Below are 23087 nucleotides of genomic sequence, written 5' to 3' on the forward strand. Positions count from 1 at the left end.
GTCTCTACTTGTCAATTTTGGAAGTCTAATTCTATGACAGGTGAGGATTCAAATGTAACATTCTGTTCTAAAAATATTTAGATCTTTACTCTTTTGTAGGTCATGTTGTTATTTTCTAGTCTGCCAGGTTTCAGTAATCAATCAACACTCTGAGGAAAAACCAAAAGGCAGATAATGAACAAAATGAGAAGTAATATAAAAATTACAGTGACTTACACTTGGGTTCTCCTTGCCCTTGCTGTCTTTACTGGAAGATCCACTCAGCTTCTCAATTAAACTGTAATGTGTTAATTGTTCAGGTCCATCCTCTCCAAAATGGCCATAGAGACTGTGTTGGTATAAATCCAAAATTGAGATTGGGTTCCCCAGAAATGACTTTCGCTGACTTTGTTTTTCCTGCTCGGCTGTAAGAGATGTAACAAATAATATCATTATAGCAGTCTACATAAACTGTAATGTATTTTTACAAATTTTAAATATATTTCAAATGTTTTAAGGTATCTGCAATTCAATGCAACAAAACCATTAAAAATACTATCTCCTAATTCTCCAGTCAATGCATATACTGGAGATTGTTCATACTCAATATTAGAGGTGAAGGAGATGGCATGCAAAAACCAACATTATTTTCCTTTCTTTTTCAATTACAGACAAGATGGTTAATCTGGCGGATCTAGGGGACCCTACTTATTTATTGGCATTAAGTTTTTGTTCTTGTTTCTTAATAGCCTTACATAGCAGATGTGCTAAGTTTGATAGATCTTTCCGTTTCACTACATTTTTAGTTAATGAATATAAGAGCATAAAAAATACACTAGTAAGGTAAGAAAGAAGTGCTACCCATTTGTTATAGATCCTACTGTAGCACAAAGTAATTAGGAATAAAACCACAGTTTCTGAAGTCCAAGGCTCAAAACTCATTCAGAAGATCCAAACAAAACCAAAGAAATTTTCTGCAGCTTATGAAAATGAAGACAGATACTTATGTGATCATTAAGTTTATTTCCTTGCACTTCTTGTTACACAAACTTCATCTCTGCCCTATAACCTACAGCATTAGGAGAGCCTCTGCCTCCGATGCCTCCAACAGAATCACATCAGGATAAAAAATAATTTATGAAATTCAAATCAAAACCTTTTCATGGTCGAAAGAGAAGAATCTGGAATATTTGGCATATTTCCTGCTACTCTACTGACCTTCTCCGTAACATTGGGCAATGCACTGGGAATCTTATCCAAAGCCCACTAAATCAATGAAGGTCTTATCATTGACTCTTAATAGCCTTTGCATTGGGCACTCAGTCTTTCTGTTCTCTGCTTATAAATGAAAAATGAAAATCACTCCGAGATTATAATTGGGCAACCAGTGAGTTTGGGGACTCAGCTAATAAATATAATTAACTGTTCCTATAAAAATACTCTCTGTGAATTGGTTTGCTGGAGCCCCTGCCTCAGCCTCATGTGGATGTTTTGAGGTTATATCGCTTGCGCGCATAAAGACGCCAAGATCTTTGAACACAGGATGGGATAAAGTATGGTTATTAATACAATGTGAGAACTGCATTTGTAGAGCACAGAGCAGAAATCCTGACCATGAGGAATGACTACAGCAGAAATGCTCTTGCAATAATATGTTATAATCTTCTTTTCTATTTGTCTCAACAACAATTAAGTATTTTAGTTCTGTTACTAACCCAAAAGTTAGACATATACACAAAATTAATGACCTTCTATGTAAAATGGTGACATCAAGTCATACTTAGGTATCACTAAACTTGGAATCTGCTGCCGTTTAATGCAATTGGTAACACGTGATAAAATCCTTTTCTTTTTGTAAATTGTGATCTATACAGAAAAAAAAATGCTTACCTAACTCTTTAAAACCCCACACCTTTCTTATATTAGAACATGGTTTGTAAAAAGCAGAATCTATAAAAAGAAGTGTTTATGGGCTGAGTTAAATGACTTGCAATATTTCATACAGATTAAAACCACAAAGTTACAGAAGTAATGTAAATAAGCGGTCCCAGCTTCCTTTCTGCTCTCTCTTTTTCATGAAATCACAAAAAATGGATTAGCTCTGAAAATGCCAGCTGCTTAAGCCCAACTCCCAGCAGACACTGAAGAGCACAGTGTGCCTGTCCAGCCGTCCACGGTGTTTTTAATGCAATCGTCACCGCGGTATCTGCTGTAGGTTAATCTCTGCCAGGTCAGGCTCACGGCTGTGCAAGGGTCAGCACAAATCCTGTGAATCACTCAAGAACTGCTTAAGCTCTCAGGGCCTCAGTGGTGCAGAGACCTTGCACTGGCCTTTGCACTTGCCAGAATTTATCTCCTCCAGGGAAGCTGTGCCAGCAAGGATAGGAGCCGCCCTCTCCTCCCCTCCCTGAGGGCACACACCTGCACTGAAAGGTGGCTTGCAGCATGAGTTATTAAACACACAGAAAACTGTGATCTCAAGAACTTCTCTTAATGTATTTTTATCTTCAGGAATTCAGTAAATTCCAAATTGCTGTCAGTTCTCACAAAAAGCTTTGGTACTTGAAAACAGCAATATATACACAGAGGACAAGGAGAGAGAGATCACTATGACACCATAACCAACATCACTTTGACACAGAGGTTGGAAAATTGCATTATTTCAACTGGCTATATAATTAAAAACAAAAAAAAAGAAAGCTACCTTTATAGTCACCTTTCAATTTTGTAATAATGTAATTATTTTTATTTACACTGTAGAGATTTATGCATAAAACCCCACAAAGTAAGCTTCTGCTAGCAAAAACTGTGGAAGAAAGGGAAAAACAGATATACACATAATAAAAAGCAAAAAGTAATAAAAAGCTAATGGAAAATTAGACTGAAGAAAGATTTGGTGTCAGAAAGTGAAAACTAGACAGAAAGTTTAATGAAGGACTCTGTCTCCTGCTGAGTCAGAGTGGAGATGAGGGATATACATTTTTATGTACAAATTTTCAATTACCTTGTTTGTTGTTCTTTGTTAACTCCAGAAAAGTCTCCTCTGCAGTTCTAAAATAACTTGTTTCATACTCTGGCTCTGGCTCAGTGTCAGTGCTGCTTGCAGAGTAAGTGCACACCCTCAGAGCTTTGTCCTGCGCAAATAAGGGTATCACAGTAATCAGATGATGCATATATATCAAAATAATGCTGAAGATAGTACTAGGAGTAGAACATTTTATACTCATTGTGCAATATAAATGGATAGTTCAACTGGAAAAAGTCTGCATTACCAGTTTAGCTAAACACCTCTCCTTTGAGTAAGTTATCATCAATCTGACATTGGGGAAATAACACATTCTTGTCCTGCTAAGTCTCCTGAGTCAATCTGGCAGAAACAGTCCAGACTTTATGTTGCTTTATTTTCACTGTAACATTTTTTTTTCAAATCTACCAACATTTTCACATACTTTTACTGACTAAGTTAAATTTTAGAAGTTCTCAAGTATGTTAAACACAGTCTATTTGTAACATGCAAAATTATCATACCACAAATGGTTTACTGCAAGCAATTCTAGAGACAATCAGGATGGCAAGTAGACAATACTCATGCTTTCTATATCAGTAAATCCTAAATTTTTCCTAAATTCATGTCCTTTGTCCTGGCATTTACATTAAAGTATTGGAGAGCCTTAATTCCCAGCTGATTCCTATGCCATTTCTTTTTCAGGAAGATTTTCTTCTGGAAGTAAAGAGGAGTGCTGACGGCTCTGGACAGCTCCTAATCATGGAAGGCCTGAAGGCTTAAACCTTTTAGAAGCCGCAGCTCAATACAATAAAACCCACAAACTGGGTAGGGGGAAGCTAAGCCTGATACTGCTGAGTTAATGCCATGTTCAAATACCCCCTACTATCCCAACCTCAGCTGCCTATCAGTGGCTCAAAAGGGGTTTTAATTCTGTTTCTCAAAGAGTGATATTAATTTCCACATCTTGCCATCCATGCTGCAGATTTTAACGGATGCAGAAGGACATCCATTTATAAGGATTCACATCCCTGTGGAGAGGGAACCAGACCTGAGGATACCAGCCATGTATGCTCAGCACTAGAGATTGCAAGTCAGCTGTAGTCCCAAAAGACTTCAGACACATTCACATGCCAGCAACACCCACACTGACCTTCTGACTCTTAGACAGAGTAATTAGCAGTAACACATCTATGGTGTTAAGGTGGTTTTGGGAGTGGTCAGTTAAGACTGTCCCAGGGTGAAGACCACACTCGTGGTTGTTACATGTAAGCCAACACTATTGCACTACAGAGGATTCACCACCAGCTGGGCAATGACATATATAAGACAAGTAATTCTACCTCTCTGTTTCTGTTCTAAGTATTCAGAGCATGGGCCACATAAAAATGTGAGATGCCCCAGCTCAGTAAGTAATGGATAAAGCAGACATGCAAGAAAGCTCCATAACTAAATGTTTTAGCCTCTTGTAGAGTAAGGTTTATTAGCCAGCAGTCTGCCAGGTTGCCTGCTTAACACCCACTTTGTTCAGGTTTTTTCTCTCTTTGCTACCCTGCTGATCCCGCACTTCTCACAGGATTTGACAGTCTGACATTGCTGAATATGGAAAACTTGGCAATCAGCAACAGCAGCTTTCACACACGTGTATGCATTTGCATGTTTGGTCTTTCTGCAGTTTTCATGAAAAGATAGAGGAACAGACAGATCATCACAGGATTAACTAGAACCCCACAGAATCATTTAAGAATATTTTCCCATTCAAAATACTTTCAAAGCATATCTGCTCAAGCCCTCACACTACACAGGCATACAGACAAGGAAACCTAGGCCAGGGAAAAAATGAATCCGAATCGCATGAAAAGCAACAAACAAGGTCAACTTTCTGTAAGAGAAAAACAGGGTAAAAGGTCTCAATTTCCTTGTCTAAAAACACCTGTGAGAATTTTAATTAAAACATGCATGTAAACCATGAGGACAAAGTACTGTATTATTATTATTAGGTGCTGTATTATTATTATTATTATTATTATTAATAAATAATGAGATTGTAAATGAAGGTTAAGAAAGTGAATATAGCTGTTAGATTGCTAGTTACTATTTCCACCATGTTAAAAACATTGGCCATTTCTGATACCTATACATTGGCCACAATACCTATCTCATTTAACAGATGCCACTTCTTAACTTATACCTTTGCTTTAGTAGTTTTCTTGATGGTCCACTCTGGAAGAACTTTTCTATTTCCTACAGTCTCTTCGGTGTGCTCTAATGAGGCAGAGGTCACAGAACTTGGTTCTTGTTCACTTTGCTTTGCAAGGTTAATTATTCCTGAGTTAAGGGAGACATTATTTAAATTGTAGGTCTCATCAGCATCTTCATGATAGTGTTTCAATTATAATTCAGTAAAAACTGGGGGCAAGTCATGATACTTTCATTATGTCAAATAATATCCTACTACTCAAAGGAAGAACTTACTAACTTACTGGAATAATTCTAACTATAATGGCAGAATTTGATCCACAACCATTTCCAGTTAACAAGAGAAGAGGAAGACATGAATTTAAATCCCTCCGTTAGTTTTAAAATATATACTCTTTCAAAAAAGAAACAACAATCAATAACTACCAGGAATTGTAGGATCTACTTTGCTATTTTATGTTCTCAGAGAACAGTCTTTTAACATAAATATAATTGGAAGTACCTTTCCAGCAGAAAGCCAGCTTCTTTATTTGCTATACTTGCACTATGCAAAATCAGAACATCAAAGAAGATATATGGTGTATATGAAATAAAGTGATAATTGTAATTTGGATGAGAAAGTAAGGGAGAGAAGAATAGAATGAAAATATTCTAGTAAAGAATGAGCTGACCCCACCATCTGATGTATACTATTTTTTTAAACATCTCTTTATGACAATTTAATTAAGATACAAACCTTACAAGGTTGGTGCAGTGAATATTAGCATTAAGATCAGAACAATCTTACTGCTACTGACTTCTTATGAAGCAATTCAATGCTTGCAGCTTCTGTTCAATTTGTTATAATGACAGTGTTTAATCATGGGCTCTACTCTATAGCACACTGCTGAATTGAGGTCACACATGTGGCTATTCAAGCATGTAGCACATAATCTATAACTAGGATTTCCCTTCTGAATCCTTCTAAGCTGTACCATTAATTACCAGTACATTTATTTTAAAAATACTAAGTATTAAAGTGTATTTTATTTAGCTTTGATTTGAAAAAAACAGGGGAGTCTGCAATGAAGCATACAGTGTGTATTTGCAGTCTATTACACTATTGCAATACTGCACTGGGAATATTGCTAAATCAACTAAGTTCTAAGATGTTTAATTAGAACCCTTCTCTTATGCATCCTATGAAACATATAAGAGAGGCTTCTTTCCTCCTAGGCTCAATATAAGTCAGCTCATTAGCAGAACACATATTTGATGGTCTTAAACTAAGCTCAAACTTGATATTTAACCTTACATGCTAATTACACAGAATCTCTCTTATAGAGTGATATAGATTTATGCAAGTTAAAAACTCACTACTTTTATAGGAGCAACAAATACACTGACAAAGTGCTAACCACTATAACCCCAATAAATATGTGACATTGCACTTGGTCACGATAAAACAGTACTCTTCTCTATTAAACTAATTACTTCTACTGTGTTTTGTACTGTATCTGTCATGCTGACTATGAAAATTCCCGTTATAAATGCTATGTGATTTCTAATGTTATTAACTTATATATTAATAACACAAAAAAACTTCAAAAACTTATATAGTCCATATGTTTTTATAAAAAAATGCACAGAGTTCAATGGAACTACTTACTAATACCAAGTTATTTGCTGGAGCTTTGATGGATTGCTAGTCCTTTCATTCCTTTGTCAACTTTTATTTTATAGCTTAAACACACACTTAGCTCACAAGTGAAAGTAAGGTACTTTATGTTCGTATATAGAAATGTATTTGTGTGATGTAGTAAAGTAATGAGAGTTTTGTTTGAGGTCAAGGCCGTATATTCATTGGGACAGAATTTATGCATTGAGGCCAAATGAGTCTTTAGTTCAAATCTGGTATCAAAAGCCAGTCTTTATGAATATATCTTTTCTGTGTCACAACATGGCTACGCTTTTTACTTTGCCACAGTCTGATCCTGAATGTTGCTGAACATCCACATTCTTATTCAAGTCAAATTCCAAGGCTGGCATATGTTTTTTCTTCAAGTACTGTTTCTTGAGAAAAGGATTTAAGTACTAAACTAATTTTTGTTCCTCAGATAAGCATTATGTGCAACGAAATTTCCATATGGCTCAGGTCACAAACTTGTTAACCTTATGCGTTCATAAAAAGAGTATCTTCTGCTCTGCATTTAACATTTCTGTTATCAATTGCCATTATTATAAGATTTCTGCTAATGAAAACAGACGTCAGGCCAGAAATAAAGTAATTTTTGGTATAATTGACATTTTACCTGAGGAAGCTGGTTTTGGAAGGCGACTTTGAAAAGGTCGTATACCTCTGGCAGTCATGGCCGGATCGGATGTTGAGTGACTAATTATGCTTTCCACAGACTCCTGGCTCTTAGCTGTTGAAGGCACTTCTCGCTCAAGAGTTTTGGCTTTTACTGAAGAAGCTGAAGGAGGAACTTGCTCAGATGCTGCAAGAGCTTCTGTTTCCAAGGTTGATTCTGGCTTAGAAATGTGCCGCCCCGTAGATCGGTTCCCTGAGTCAGGGAGGGGGAAGGTTCCAATCCCACTGTCCAGTGTCCTCATCTGGCAGCAAGACTCTAAGACACAGGAAAATAGTGTGATTGCAGGGAGCTAAAGGTGTTGCTGGTATATATAGACAGTGGAAAAAAAGAGCCTTTTAAAGGGAAGGCTTCAAGGAAAGGAAAACATTTTGCATTTTGTGAGTATGCTGTTATCTGTCACTGGTATGCTTTTTAAACTATGTCTGTCTAACTGAATACAATGAAATACCACATTGAAGTGCAATGAAACCAACCAACAGGTGCCAAAACATTGACATCGTCTTGCTTCAGAGTAATGCTGTGATAATGAATAAGACGGGCATGTCTCAGTGATTACAGCTTGGATTTTTAAATTATTTAGTTTGAAGGCCTACAGAAAGTCTGAGGAGTACTAATATGAGGGATTGAGTAGTGTACTGTATTTCTGACACAAACTTGCACTCCACAGAAGTTTGGCCTTCCCATACTTATGCTTTGTTAATTGCTTCTCATACAAGAGCGTGTTAAAATGTATCATTTATTCTTACACAAAATTAAGATTTAAGAATTCCTCAGAGATACCCACCTCTCAGAGCATCCTGAAAAACTTGGATGGCAAGAGCCATGCCTTTATTTTCTTTGTTATGCCTTGGTTCTGCAAGTCCCATTTTGGGTAAGTGTACACTTCCCAACATAATGCCAGTCAGAGATACCTTAAAGTAATTGGTTTGGAAGCACTGTGGTGCCACATAGCCCTCCAGCATATTCATCCTACTGGAAAAGTGCTGTACTAACCATGGAACAGAGAAATATGCGAGTGTAGATGCCTGCACACTGCTATCCTAGCAACTAGGATGTACCAGCACCCCCTGCCCTCTACCAGTTTCCAGAGACTTCCCTTTTGTTTGCATAATGGGCAAACAATGTCGAAGGGACTATGATGGCAAGGTCCTTCTGAGAGCTATAAACACCAAGGAGGGAAAATCAGCACTAATGGTTGGAAAATGAGCTTAATTTAAGTTAAATGTCTGGAAATATCCCTTGACAGCAAGATCTTCAGTCTGTGGCAGACACTCCCAAAGGAAGCAGAGGAATTTCCTTTGCTTTGAACAATTTAAGGCTACACTAGCTAAAAGATATACTGCAGTGAACAATTGTACTCTAGCAGGAGATGCAGAATATGACCCCATATATCTTCTCCATCTCTATCTTCTGTGTTTCTGATATTGATTTTTTTTTTAATGATATGCCCATTTGTTATTTAAGTCTGTTGTAGTTAGCAGTCCTCTGACAAGTCATTTTCATTATTTTTTCTTCTGCAGTGTTTCTAATACTCTCAAAAATTTGGAAATATTCCTCCCCTATGAGTTTTGCCTATTTGTTTTTGAACTAAGAACATTACCATGCTCATTTATGTTAAATATCTTCATCTCTAATGGGCCTTACTTGATAGCAAGTAAGAAACTACTTACAGATAAATGTCTATTTATATTTCTTGGTTCTTGTCAAAAGCAAAGCAGCCTATGTTTATGTGGTCCTCATTACCTTATCCTTGTCACTCAGAATCAAAGAAGGACTGAAAGTCATATTGAAGACCTTAATCTTACAGGGCCTGGCTGAACTGCAAGAGCAAAACATGCTATACACTCTCTTTTAGAAGGGCAACAAGTGACTCTGATTTCCCTCACACAATTACTGCATCCCACTCAATTCTCTCCATAGGTAAAAGGAGATAAGCTGTGGGAGCCATGTCTAGCTGGCACCTACATTTTACATCACATTTTTGAGCTAATGTGCCCTAATGACTTTAGAAGTTCCTGAAGGTTATCCAGGAAACGTAAATAACACCCCAAACAATTATATTTGGTTCTGATGCATCAAAAGGAGGCAACCCATGTACTGTACTCTCTTAATTTGGCAATCCTTCCTCTGACATATTTTTTTGTTTTGTTTTTGAATAGTGAAATACTAGCTAGAAGTGGGTTAACTGTTACTCTTGGGAGTGCAAAAAGGCAAGTTAACATGCTAGGTGTCTGCCCTTGCCGTTTTCTGCAGGTAACTGACTTTAAACAGTGTGTTTAACATGGACTGGAAATGCTTCGACTAAAGACTGTCAGTGACAGAGTTAGTAAATAAGGGAATATAGATATTATATAACATAGAATAACATAGGATAAGAAAGGACTTCCGTTAGTTGCCTCTTGGCCAGAAGAAAGACATTTGTGCAACACTAGTTATGTTGGAGAGGCAGAAGCTCTTCAGCAGAGACATGGAGTAAACTGGAAGCACCACAGAAAAAAGAACTTCCTGAAAATAAAAGTCTGAAGAGTCTCCCGTCTACATCTGTATGGTTAATGTAGGACCTGATTTTGTAACCCATGTCCACAGGGACTTTGAAGGGTCCTGTAGTGTTGTTTCCTTTCTGAGCATTCTCTGAGAAACTAAAAAAAGTCATTCCCTCCTAATAATTACAGGAAAATTAAGTAGGATCAAAATCTATATAAAACAGAAAAGCTACAGCTCAGGGAGAACTGGAAGATGAAAACTATTTTTTCTTCTGAGGTCATATTTCTTAAAATGACATAAGGACTTGTCTTGCCCACTATTACCTCGTGTAGATCTAGGAAGGAACCATGAAAGCAATGCATAAAATCAAGAGAAATGAATACTGAGGGCTACACTTCCAAGAAAATACAATCTCCTGCTGTTTTCAGAATAATTGGGAGAGTGACGTAGGAGCACACCAGCAGAATCACACTTAATTAAAAGGAAAAATAGTTTTAATCGATTATGGTCTTCCTTCATAGAGACTTTATCCATGATAAAGGCAATACGCCAGGTGGAAAACAGATTTTTAAAACAGCTTACTAATTTTTAGTTTTGAAAAACCACAAAAGGGCCTGCCTTTCAAAGTGCTCAATACTGAGCAGCTCCCATTGTGACACTTAAAGACAGATTTTTGAAGAATTCTGTGACTCAGATATGTTGAACTATCCTCAAAAAACCTAATCCTAAATCCAGAGTAGAGCACCAAATTCTTTGTGGATGTTAATTTTTCACTAGTGAATGTAACTAATTCATCCCTAAAGCTGTATAATACAAATTAAAAAGTATCTTTCATAACAATTTGTATTATTGAATGAATGAATATACATTATCTTGTGTTGTTTTTAAACTTTTATGAAGCAACTGCAAAATAAAAAAATATGTTATACATCTCAGTGACAGCTTTCAAACAGCTTCATGGCCCATCTGATTTCATCAGCTGCACTGACACTCCAAATGACTGTTATCAGTGAGAGCTGCACAAGACTACATAATGAAAATACGTAAAAGTTAAATCTCTGATGCTGTGACAATACTACTCAATAGATGAAAAATGATTCTGCAAAACATTAAAGCCTGAAAAGAGTTATATATGAGCTTAATTACATTTGCTTGCAAAGCCTTCCTGGCATACCAGCCAAATTCCTTGCCTGTTTCTGATTTTTTTTGCTCCTCTTTCTTTGCCAGGAAAGAAAGAAGTTCACAGAATGGTACTTAGTTTTTATAGTGGACACAGACAGACTCAGTATCAGCCATTTCACTGAAAATCAGACTAGAACCAAAAGTTTGAAATACTGAAACAGCCCCTTCTCTCTCTCCCATCATGTGGGAGAGTCTGGGCCAAAAATGAAGCCCCTGGAAGTCCCATTGTAGAGGAACATTTCCAGAACTGAAAACAGAAATAAGAAAGAATTTACAGAAATTTTTTGGAGAACAAGAAAACTCCTAAATGCATGGAAATCTTTCGATGACAGGTCATTGCTAAGAGCTTTGTGGACAATTTGAGGACGACCTTTAATGTTGAGAAGCTTCTCAACAAAAGGGAATTAACACTGCATAGAAAGTTTTTTGAAAGTTTGCTAAGCTCCCTACTTCTCAATAACTTTCAGATTTAATATTTTTACAGGTGAGATGTTGTCATGGTTTCAGCAGGCCCAAAATCCAATTCTGATTCCTAGCCCCCCACCCACATCTCAACCCCATGTGAGATGGGTTTTCCAGACAAAAACACGAGACTCAATATGGGGGGAAGGAATATATTACAAAGACTATACACATGAATAAATACTATAATACATTACAAACAATCTTAACTCTATATCTATCTCTACCATGACAATAATATTTACAATGGGCCAAATCTCTTCTCCCTCCAAATAAAAGTCCAGGAGAGAAGAAGAAGAAAAGACCCCTTCCAGTCTGTGAGCAGCAGGTCTTCCTCTCTAGGCAGCAGGCTTTCTTCTTCTCTTTCAGGCAGCAGTTGCAGCTGGATCCTTGCCAATACACACGAGGGGGGTCTCCAAGCCCCTCTCGGCCCCTCGACGCCAAACGAAGGGTCTTTCCGTGGACTACGTAACCCCAGACAAGGTCGTTCCACCACGGTCATATCACGAAACACGGGGGTCTTCGTGACAGTCTGGTATCTTCAGGGGAAATCAAGCCCCTTCACAGAGCTTCTGTGCTCTGCTTCAAAGATGGCTGCCAGCTTCTCTGAAGCTGCAGCAAAGGGGGGAAAGCCCAAGGTCACCCCCTCCACACACATTCCTTTGGCCATCCTGGCTGAGCTCTCAGGAGGCCGGAGCTTCTTAGCTCCTCTCTGTAGTGCATACTGCACTTTAGGACTCCACTCAGTCCACCACCCCCTCCTCTTTCTCGGAGGGGTCTCTAGCGAGTTTGGGGGTTTTGGTTTGAGCCAGTTCTTACCCTCCGAAACTCTCTTCCTGCCGCTGGCTTGGGTCTCTTGTCCTGCTTTCTGCTGCTGGCTCTTTTTGTTCTACTCCTGCTGCTGCTTCTTCCTTCTCTTCAGACATCTCTGTGTCTTCCATGCAGCATACCGGCTTCTGCTGCTCCTTTTGGTCCTTATCAGTTGGCTCTTTGCCACTGCTCTTCGGACGCTGCTGTGTCTACTGCTGCTCCGTCTGCTCCCAGCGTCTCCCAAGGCTGCCTACCGGGAGAAATTCTCCCAGCTCTTAGCCACAGGCACTCAGCCCAGTTCTGAGTCCCTGCAGCCCCCCAACCGGGGGCTGGGGGGGGCAGAGGCCCCCAAGGGGCCAGAGCCCCTTCTCCTCGTGGCCTCTACAACATGGCCACCTCTTCTTCTCACAACAAGTACCACTGCTTCTTTTTCCGGTCTCCAGAGATATGTTTATATTTTGCAGGAGCACTGATTGGTCAAGCCCCAAGGGTCACCACCCCCTGGGGGTTACCACTTTCAGCTTCAGGGGGAAAACCTGGCTCAAACCACTACAGATGTTCACACCCTACATCAGCTGGACATGATGGTAGTTTTACATCTGGACAGGTTTTGGTACATTGCATTATCACTGGTGCTTTGCCAATGTTTTCTGGTATCAGCAGATCACCATGGCTTCTTCAACATGGGGTCAGCACCCAAATCAGATGGAACAGAAAGAATCTGTGAAAAGTGTGCAGCATTCTGAGGGTCTGGACAAGAGGAGAATAGAAAAGGGACATAAACTCAGGCTGGTAGGTATCAGGAATTCTAAAAATGAGATCATCACCGGGGAAAATAACAATAGCAGCTCCTTCTGTGGGTTTTTACATTTTCCTCTGAAATGCAAAAATCAAATAGTTAGAAGTAAACACAGCCCACTGTCAAGAACTGACAACTTAGAGTTCATTAAAGTATCTTAGAGCATTCTCCTGAGCATAGATTTTTTAAAAATGCATCTTAAATGCCATCATCAGATCATTAAACCTAATTATTCTTCAACTTTTTTTTACTTCTTCTGAAACAATTGCCTTGAAGGTACCAAAAGCACATCACCTCTAGCTCAGAAACCATCCTGGGTACAAATCACTGGAGACTGGAAGAGGATACTCAGGGAAGCTGAGCACTGACCTTGTGTTCCTTCAGAAGCACCAGTATCGGTCTCTGTGAGGGCAAGAGGAGCTCTCAGTCTGAGCTGGTACCACGCTGCTTTATGCTGTTATACAGCCCCCTTCTCTGTTCCTCTTTATATATAATGCATGTGAAAGGAAAGCCAATTTGGGAAAAAAAAAACACAAAAAACAAAGAAAACATAGAACAGCTACAATGAAGGGAATTGATTCCAGCACAAAACAAAGAATGCAGGCCCAACCTCCCTCAGGCTGAGCTCTACACCACTGGCTGCAAAATAGGGTATTATTCAAAATAAGCAATGGAGCAAAATCTGTCCCTCATTTAGATTAGGGACATGTAAGTCTTTCTAATGTTGAACCTACGTTGAGTCCTAGCACACATCCAAGAGATTTCATGAATGTCATAAAATAGAAGACATAACGTGATGGTGTACCTTTAAATACAGTTTCTGAATACACTTTTCTTCAATAATGTGAAAAGATGCTTTTGCTAAGGGGGATATAATGCTACATGTTATTGCAAACAAACCTTTAACTGAATAACTGGAGAGTGTTTCATAATGCTTCCTCAGGTAAAGATTCACATTCTAATAAAGTCTTTTTATGTTGTATCTTAAATGAGTTTCACAGATGCTTAGTTTCTTCACAAATCACATACCAGTCCTTCTCTACATACGGTTAAGAAGCCTATAAAATAACTCATGGTTATTTTGACCATCTAGTTAAAAAAATATGTGAGTTTTATTATGATTTTTGAATAATCCATAAAAATCTTTATGGAAACCACAAGATCCAGTTTTACCCACAGAGCTAAAATAAGGCATCAATTAGCAATTCTATTAAACAGGTACCTGTGCATACATAATATGATTCAAAATGGTCAGGCAATTCACCCATTTTAAATTAAACACAATAAGAGGAGACATTTCTGGATGGTGGCACACAGGGAAGGACTTACAGGTCCTGAGAAGAAATAATTACAGGCCCTATCATGTTTTAAGTGCAGTTTTGCCTCTCTACCCACTTGTGCCATGACTGAGAGAAGGCAGCTGCCTCTCAGTGCTGCTTGAGGGGTCGAGATTTCCAGAAGCAGCTCAATAACCTCAACCACTTCCCGTCAGGTAGAACCACGATGCTGCTAATGAAACATACTGATGGATACCAGATACAACTACTGCAAATAGATATGATTTCTACTTCAAACGTCACACAAACTAACAGCTTCTATTTGGAGCTGGCAAAGTTACAGAAGTGCTTATGTTACTTAACTTTGATGGCCAATCTATCTTAACATTAAGAATAAAAAGCAACAAAGAGGACAAGTGTATATTAGGTCAAAAAGATTACAGGTAGTTCTGCTTCCATCAGGCTTTCTATGTATAATACTCATAGCACAGGGACATATTGTCTTTCAAAGAAGCATCCCACTTCATGAAAAATGTGGAATCCTCCCCTGTGCTCACCACTACAGCTGGTTTGAGATATTCCTCACATAAATTTTCGAGTTTTGGCCTACGAAACTGTACATGATTGACACAAATTTCAGCTGAAGCCTAAAGTAACCACCAGAATTTTCCCCAGAAAGCAGACATTTTCAGGAATAAAATATCAGTCAAAAATAGCGCTGTATCAAGAACAGTTTCACTGGGAAATTTCCAGCAAGCTGTTTTCATACAGACTCAAGCCTTGAAAGGTTTTGAGAGGTACATAAGACTGAATGGGCTTTCTTCAAGGAGTATCTACAACAGTAAAAGTGAAAGGATGTGATTCCCATCAGTAGCAGAATATACAAATTCTAAGAAATTCTAACAAATTACCTTTCTTTGCATTAGAAAGTTCAAGACTTTCTACTAAGCTGACACAGGGAACAAGATAATATAGTTGTTTTCTTCTGAAACAGAAAGGGAGCATAGTTTTTTCTAGTATTTTGAAACATGCCAAATTAAAAATTAATATTTTTTCTATTTTTCAGAAAAATATTTCAAATGTAAATAGGGCCCTGTAAAATTCTTTTAAAAGTTAATAAACATCTTTAAGCTACATGTGGCATTGGCAGGAAGAACTTAAACTACAGATGGCAAAACAGATCTCTTTATTTGCACATCCTTCTCTTCATCTGCAATGCTAAAGCAACCACAAAAAAATGAATGTATTTCTGCCAAATCAATGTCAATTTTAAGTAGATTATTCCTTCTGAGTTTACACTATAATTTGATCCAATTAGTCAAAGATGAGTGCATTATTGTTTTCTATCTGGATCCGAGATATAACCAGTACATAGAACTAAAAAACCTCAAAGGCTATCCTAGGTAAAACTAGAAAAGACCCAAGTTTTCACAGCCCTACACTCCCATGGGCATTGTACTGGTGACATGGGATTATTTCTAATGTATACTAAGGAAGGGTAAATGGGCAGAGGATTGTACTGTATATTTTCAAATGATGGATCTACAGGTGAACTTCATTCATGGCTGCTTGAATCTGGAATTACAATTTATACCTATTTATAAAACTAATAATAAAATAAATACAAACTTTCAAACTTATTCAGTGTTCTATTTTCTTCCTAGTCACGCTTTTTTTTTCAAACCCCACAAACTTCAATATGTCACTTATCCAATAATCCGTCAGTTGTCTTCACAGTTTTCCATGACCACAATCCCATCTCTGAAATGTATTTTCTGAGTTGAAACAGAAAATTGCTGCCTCATTTTAATTCCAGTCCCACCTTAAAATAAATTTCTAATAGTAAGTCAGAAGATTAGTTTTAATTATTAGTGAGTACTAATGATATTGTACTCCAATTTAGGAATTATCTACGGACTTTTTTTTAACAAGTGCTTCCCATCCTCCTCCAGGCATTTAGATCTGTTCCCTGCGTGCTTGTAATGGTGGCAAGCTATGTGGAATAGGGCTGTTACAGAGAACAAAATGAGCTAGAAAAGGAAATTGGAATTTTCTACTGCATGTCTCAGTGTCTATTAAATACAAAGGTCTACATGTACTTTTCCAGTTGGGGAACTCTCACAACCAGTGATGTCTGGAATGATCTCTCTGTATTATGCTGTTATACTTTCTTCCTGAAAATCTACTCACTGTTCTCAGGAGGCAGGATATTAGAAACAGATACAATTTTAGTCCTACTAGAAAAGATATATTGAGACCTATAACTCATGTGAGCTCTGTGTAAAAGGTAATTAAACAAGGTCCAGCTGCAGCCTGGCTGTCAATGAGGCCAGCTTAGAAATACTTTGGGGAGCTATCCCCATTCTTTTTTGGCTGTATGTCCCCCTTTGGTTTTACATCTGCACTTGCCAATCAGCCTTACAGCTTTGCAACTATCTTTAAGAGAGTTACAGATGAGGAACAGCTGAGAAGAAAGAGAATTCCTCACATCTGAAGCAAGGTGTGAATCCAAGGTAAGTAACAGGTCTGCCGCAATGCAGAAATGTGGCTTTCCCAGGCTTTTTTCACTGAGCAAAGCCTTCTGTTTCCCTACTGAGCAAAGCCTTCTGTTTTCCTTAGTACCCTGAAATGTAAAGGTTGCTAGCCAACAATTGCACACTGTCTCAGGAATATCTTATTGGGGATTGCTCATTCAAGACATGGGTGGATGCTTCCCTTCATCTGTGGTTCTCTAACAAAAAAGACATATCCCAGCTCTCAGGAATTCTACTTACGAGTAGCAAAGCCCAAGAAAGGATGGTTTATTATTTACCCAGGTGCTAAGGGCTTCCTCAGCCATGCCTTTTCCTTGTAACCACAGGCCTTTATCTTTCTCTCTTCATGCCCCAGTTCTTCATATTAAAACACAGAGCTAATCTCACTGCTATCCTGAGGATAAAGAACATAGATGTTTGGCAGCCACTGTATAACCAACATGTAATCTCTTCAATGAACAATGCTTGTGTAGAGATACTTTTAGCTTTTTTGGAGGTTGTTCAGGAATTAATAGCAAGCTGAAAAACACTTACAAGAAGCATTAAGATTGTTTTCTTTGCTAATATTATTAGAGGCAGCTGGTTTATTTTAAGAGTAACTGCATTAGACTGCAGGAGTGAAGAGGTCACACGTAGCATCTCAGAGACACGGACTGCACACAGTGCCCAAGGGAGCATTTGGCTGTTCCACTGAGGGTTTCTGTTCACTGACTAGTGCGTTGGAAGCATTTAGGGATAGCAGGATGGAAGCACTAATTTACTTGCTCTTAAGCAACTCTCTTATAAATTGGAGTTTACTTTCACTCATTTGGAGATACTTTCTTTGATTTTCTATTCCCAACAGATAGGACTTAAGGATTGTGCTTTAAGCACAAATGCTGTCTCTGGTAAACATGGACCAATTTCTAAGTGCATAGGAAGCTCTGGGTTTTGCAAATGCATGAGAGAACATACTATATTTATTTTTTAACATCACTGCTTTTTGTTTGTTAGTACGAAAAATGTTGAAATTAAAGGCACCTGAATAGTAAATGAAGCTTTAAATAATTTATTTTTATTTCTGCTCTGCAGATGGCTTTACTTAAAGCTAACAAACACTTAAAAATATACGTGCACACCTGAAACAGACTGATTTTATATCTTAATTAATGATGTGAAAACTCATTAACAGAGTGAGTGCAGAGAGCCTTTAGTAACTTTTAGGTGTACTATAATCCTTCCACTTTGGTACCCAAGTTCAAGTTCAGCTCCTCCAAACCAGCTGAATGACTGTGAAACCAACTGCACGCAAGCAGGAGCTAGTAAGAAACCATCATGATTTAAAGCCAGAAGAATGAACAGAGATTTTTTTTGCAAAAAAAAAGTCTGCCATGTTACATGGTGCTACAAAAACACTATTAGAATGACCATTTTGAAACAAAATACTGTACCTCTGTGCCTGTTAAAGATAGGAAGTAGAGAAATTATTCACTATGAATATATTGGTTGATTTCTTTTTCTTTTTCCTAACAGTGAAGTAATTGAGTTCACCTAGTATTAAAAGCTATGCACTAATTCTATAGGTATTATTTCTCTCTTACAGTGATTTTTTTTGAAGAGCCTGTTTTTCTATGATCCGCTATGATGGCTAATTGCATAATCAAATGTCAACAATTCAGGTCTCAGACTGAAGACATGAATCAAAGCTTCTCAAACTCAATTAAAAACAGCAAAAAAAAATAGGAATAGGCATCCTGTCCTCAGAATGAGAATCTGGAAAGGCATATGCCAGCTCAAACATTGATAATGTTTTTAATCAATTGATAATACAGGTGAATTTTTTATTTTTATTTTTCATAAAACTTATACTAGGTATCATTGTAGAAAAGGAGCACAAAGTCCACATGAGCACAGATGAAACACGTTTAAAATAACTCAACACACCCTCAATCAAAATGATTTTCAGTTTGCTCAGTTGTACTTCAGGTGTATGAATTAGTTAATGGGAAATGCATGACTGAAGCTTCATACACACATCTATGGATGGCCCTAGCCAGAAGCAAAATACATGTAAAAGTAGAAAAGTTTCAAATAGAACGACTCACACTGTTATAGAGAATACTGGCATGTACTATCCTGTAATAGGTATGATAATCAGGCACAGTCCAGATTTCAGTGATAAAAATGAATATAGATTGGGTTAAAGTAGTGTAAATCGACACAGAAGCATTAACTTCAGAGTCAAAGAACCCGGCCATCCTGTTTAATTGACATTTTAAGCCTGAATGAGACCAGCAGATTTTCAGTATCTTGAATAATAATTAGACTGTATCCTATATATAATGCATAAAGAGCCACACTTCTCATTCTAGTGATAAAATTTGGTATTTCTGGATGAATAAATGTAATGACAAAGAAGGAAATTAGCAGCTAATCATTGTGGCTAATAAGGAAGTGTTGATCCAAAATATTAATTCTCCCCACAGAAGGAAGAGAAGCTAGACAGTAGGCTGCAGCAGTGCTACAGAAGAATTGGCAATTAGACAAGCGCTATGTGCACTATCTTTAAAGTACAAAGAAATGATTTGTCTTTGCCAGACTGTGAAGAAGGTAAGCTGACACAAATTAGAAGACATTAATGGATGTTAGTTTCTTATTATTCACATTGGCAAGGCTCTCCATCATCTTCCTGGAAAGTAAGTATCAACTAGAAAAATACACAGAAAGTTTCACTCTATTATCATAGGCTCCTCCAGACAATCATTTCAAAATTAATCCCTGCAGAAATGTCCAAATGCCAAATGAGTCAAGAACACAGTACAGCAGACAGTATTCATCCCATTTCTAGTGGCCCAAACTCACATAATGCCATTCCTGTCTCAGCTCTCTCCATTCTGATGAAGTGCCTGAGCAGGAGGACTTCCAACCTACAGGTATGTTTATACATACAACCCAGTCAGTTGTTCTTGCAATGCCTACTAGTTATTAAACAAGATTTCCCCTCAGTGATGGCTCATTTTAGCTACTCTGGTTCAGAAAAGTGAGCAAACCAGAGACACAGGTCATTTCAATCATGTTGAAGGATCAGAAAATGCAGATTTTGAAGTACAAAAGAGTGCTTGATAACTGCATGAAATCGAAAATGTAAATGCTCTGGGGATATTACATGAAGGCATCAAGTGGCATAAAGTTAGAGGAAATGACCGAGGTATTTTGGTAAGTCAAAGTATAAATGTAACTGCTTTTTATCTAGCTGAGATCAGTTCTGTTTGTGTGCTTTCACACACACCTCCTATCTCAAGTATTCTGAGGACAGTGAGACCATGATACATAAGGAGATTGTGATCTTGGTTTGAGGCTTTTTTTGTTTTGGTTTGGGTTTTTTTTATGAACAAGTTTGTATCCTGATGTTGCTAGAGGCCAGCGGTTTATTTTACAATTTATTAATTCATCATTGTTTTAGCAATTGGGAACCTAATCCTTTGTATTAACATCCAAGATGGTTAGATATAGCAAGTTATGTTTTTAAGCTGCCTGCTCCTCGTAACTCCCATTTCAAGGCTCTAGCCTAGGAAGCAGGCTTACTGAGCAATACAGCCAGCACCTACAGATCTAACACCTACCTCTAAGCTTCTACATGCACACAGGGCTTTAGAAAATGGCTTTGTTACTGATATTCAAATAAATTTATGCATACTTGTACCATTGCTCCTATAGGGGATTAATGAAAAATCTAATAGCTTATCAAACCTTGTATCAAAACCTAACATTTTGCAGATTCGAAATAGGAACAAACCCAGATTGGAAACAGATTCAGTGATAAGTGGTTTTCCTTGATGACTTTTACAGACAGCAACCTCACATGTAGAGACTTCTAGGTACTCCACAGCTTTGCTGGGTGGTGATGGGGAAGATATAGCAAACATTTTTCCTTTATCTGATCATGTGTAAATGAATAATTCAACTGCTATATCGGTGATAAGATGATTGCTAAATGGTTCTTCTCAACTTCTACCAATGGCTTGATGAAAGGAATTAACACTGACAGTGATAAGTTGTTTTCTCAGGCATTGAGACTTCATGACAAGAGAAGATTTATTTTGCGGTCAGAAGACATTTTATCAGTTGAATATTGTTCTTCATTAAATGCATTAGAGGCGTCCAAAGATTTGCCGGGCATTTAAGTAACTTCTGGATTATCCTTTTGCCTCTCCACAGTGATAAGGATCACCTCTCTTTACTGAATGCACAGGCCGTAATACAGTTCAATTTGTTCACCATCTTTCCTCTGTCACTTATCCTGTTACGTTTATCTCAGTAATTCATTACAGACCTAATCTGTCTCCAGGTTTTGAGGGTTCCTTAATGTAAATGTGTTTGCTCAAGTATGTCAGACTTAATGGACATGTTTTAGGATGATGCATGTCAAACTTAATGTATTTACCACATTAATCAGGCTTGTTTCCTTCCTATCTATTTCCATTCCCCAAGAATGAGAAAATATGAATTCAACAGCTGTTTACTTACTACAGTAGTAAGAACACCCAAAGTTTTAGAAGTTTACACAATGGTGTATAAAACCAAGTCTTTGGTTCAGCAGAGATGGGGTGTTTGGTGTTTTTCCCTTACTGGAAGCTTGGTGCGAGCCTATTTAAACAAGCAGATAAACTGCTATTGTTTTCATCAAGCTTTGGAATAGGACACCGGATAATTTGTATATCTGAGCGCTATGAGTATGTACATTAAATTGCACTTTCAGAAATGAAATCTGAAACATACTTTCTCAGTTCTAGTGTTCCTCAGATCTAGATTTCAGGAAGAAACCAAGAGAAAAAAGGGCAGACGACACTGGAGCGAATAAACTGTTGATTAGAAATGGTTATGGGTATGGAAACAAAAAGGTAGGCTCTGTATGGTGGTCTAGATAATGAGGCAATACTGGGGTGTTGCACAAGCAGTAAAGAGTGACCACCCCTTGGCAGTAAATGTGTATATTTGTGGGAAAAACATACATAAGAACCAGAAAGAAAAGAGGAATCAGAGACAAACAAATTTATCTGGGATACTAGAAAGAATGCAGGTCTTCCCCTCATAGAAAAGTCTCCTCATGAAGTGTGGCTTTTTATTATCATATATATAATTTCATAGTATGGCTACTGGGTGCTAAATAAAACAATATCACAATATAAAGCCAGGGCTATCATATTTAATATTTGATACCTCAATACAAATAATTGTAATGCTGACATTTCATTTGAAGTCAAACCTACTTACATCTACAACATATTACATGTCCTACATTTGCTATCAGTATATCTGTAAAATTGCTATCAAATAGCTAGCAGCTTACCTATAAAACTTGCTGTGAAGGACATTCCTGGCTTCTACTGAAAATGTAGTTTGATCACTATGCTGCATATAGAGCTTAAAGGGGTGGATTTTAAAACACAGTGCAACATATAAAATACCAACAACTCTTCCTTTTTGGACTGTTGGGCATCTGAGGGATTCAACCAAATGCTCTCTAAAGATGACAAATCTCCCAAAAGTTTCTTAGAGAAAGGAAAAAGTTTCTCCTTTTTTCTGACCAGATTGCCTTTAAATTACACTGCAAAACCCTTCTATAAGGTTGTTCTTGGAAAGCAGAAGGAACGATGATAAAGCCTGCCTTAAGGCAGATGATTATCAAAAACTTTAATGGAATTGAGCACTGGGCTACAGCAGAGATACAAAAGAATCCCTTGACCTCAGTGTGTGTTTTTGTTCTAGCACAAAGCAGCAAAGTCTACAATGCACTTTTAATGTTGCTTTGATAGTGTGGAAGCCCAACCCTCTATCTAGCTAGAGACTTTTCAAACACTTTTAAGTCTCTGCAGGCATTTTCTCTGTATTATCTACAAGTTTTCCATTTAATGTTGGATGAATCAATTTTTAGCAACTGACCTGGACCTCTAATGGCAAGTTGACAAAAATTAGTCTCAAGTCTTTTTTCAAAGTTTCAAAAATTCTAACTACATTTATCTTCAC

At 37.8% G+C, this 23087-nt stretch overlaps 1 protein-coding gene across 5 annotated transcripts in view; it reads right to left on the bottom strand.

The window, feature by feature from the left end:
- NCKAP5 (NCK associated protein 5) overlaps positions 1-23087 on the bottom strand; it is a 371875-nt gene that overhangs the window by 25523 nt on the left and 323265 nt on the right. For 4 of the 5 annotated variants that reach the window (XM_027679099.1, XM_027679100.1, XM_027679101.1 and 1 more), the window contains exons 16-19: positions 7474-7788; positions 5175-5311; positions 2984-3113; positions 217-404 (exon numbers count right to left, since the gene is read on the bottom strand). In XM_027679099.1, coding sequence (XP_027534900.1) covers positions 217-404; positions 2984-3113; positions 5175-5311; positions 7474-7788 — 770 coding nt within the window. Of the gene's footprint in view, positions 1-216; positions 405-2983; positions 3114-5174; positions 5312-7473; positions 7789-23087 lie in introns of those variants that run through there. The other variant, XM_027679102.1, reaches the window with a different exon arrangement.

The sequence above is a fragment of the Neopelma chrysocephalum genome, unplaced genomic scaffold, assembly GCF_003984885.1.
Source record: "Neopelma chrysocephalum unplaced genomic scaffold, ASM398488v2 Primary Assembly neopelma1_44, whole genome shotgun sequence".
NCBI classification, from domain to species: Eukaryota; Metazoa; Chordata; class Aves; order Passeriformes; family Pipridae; genus Neopelma; species Neopelma chrysocephalum.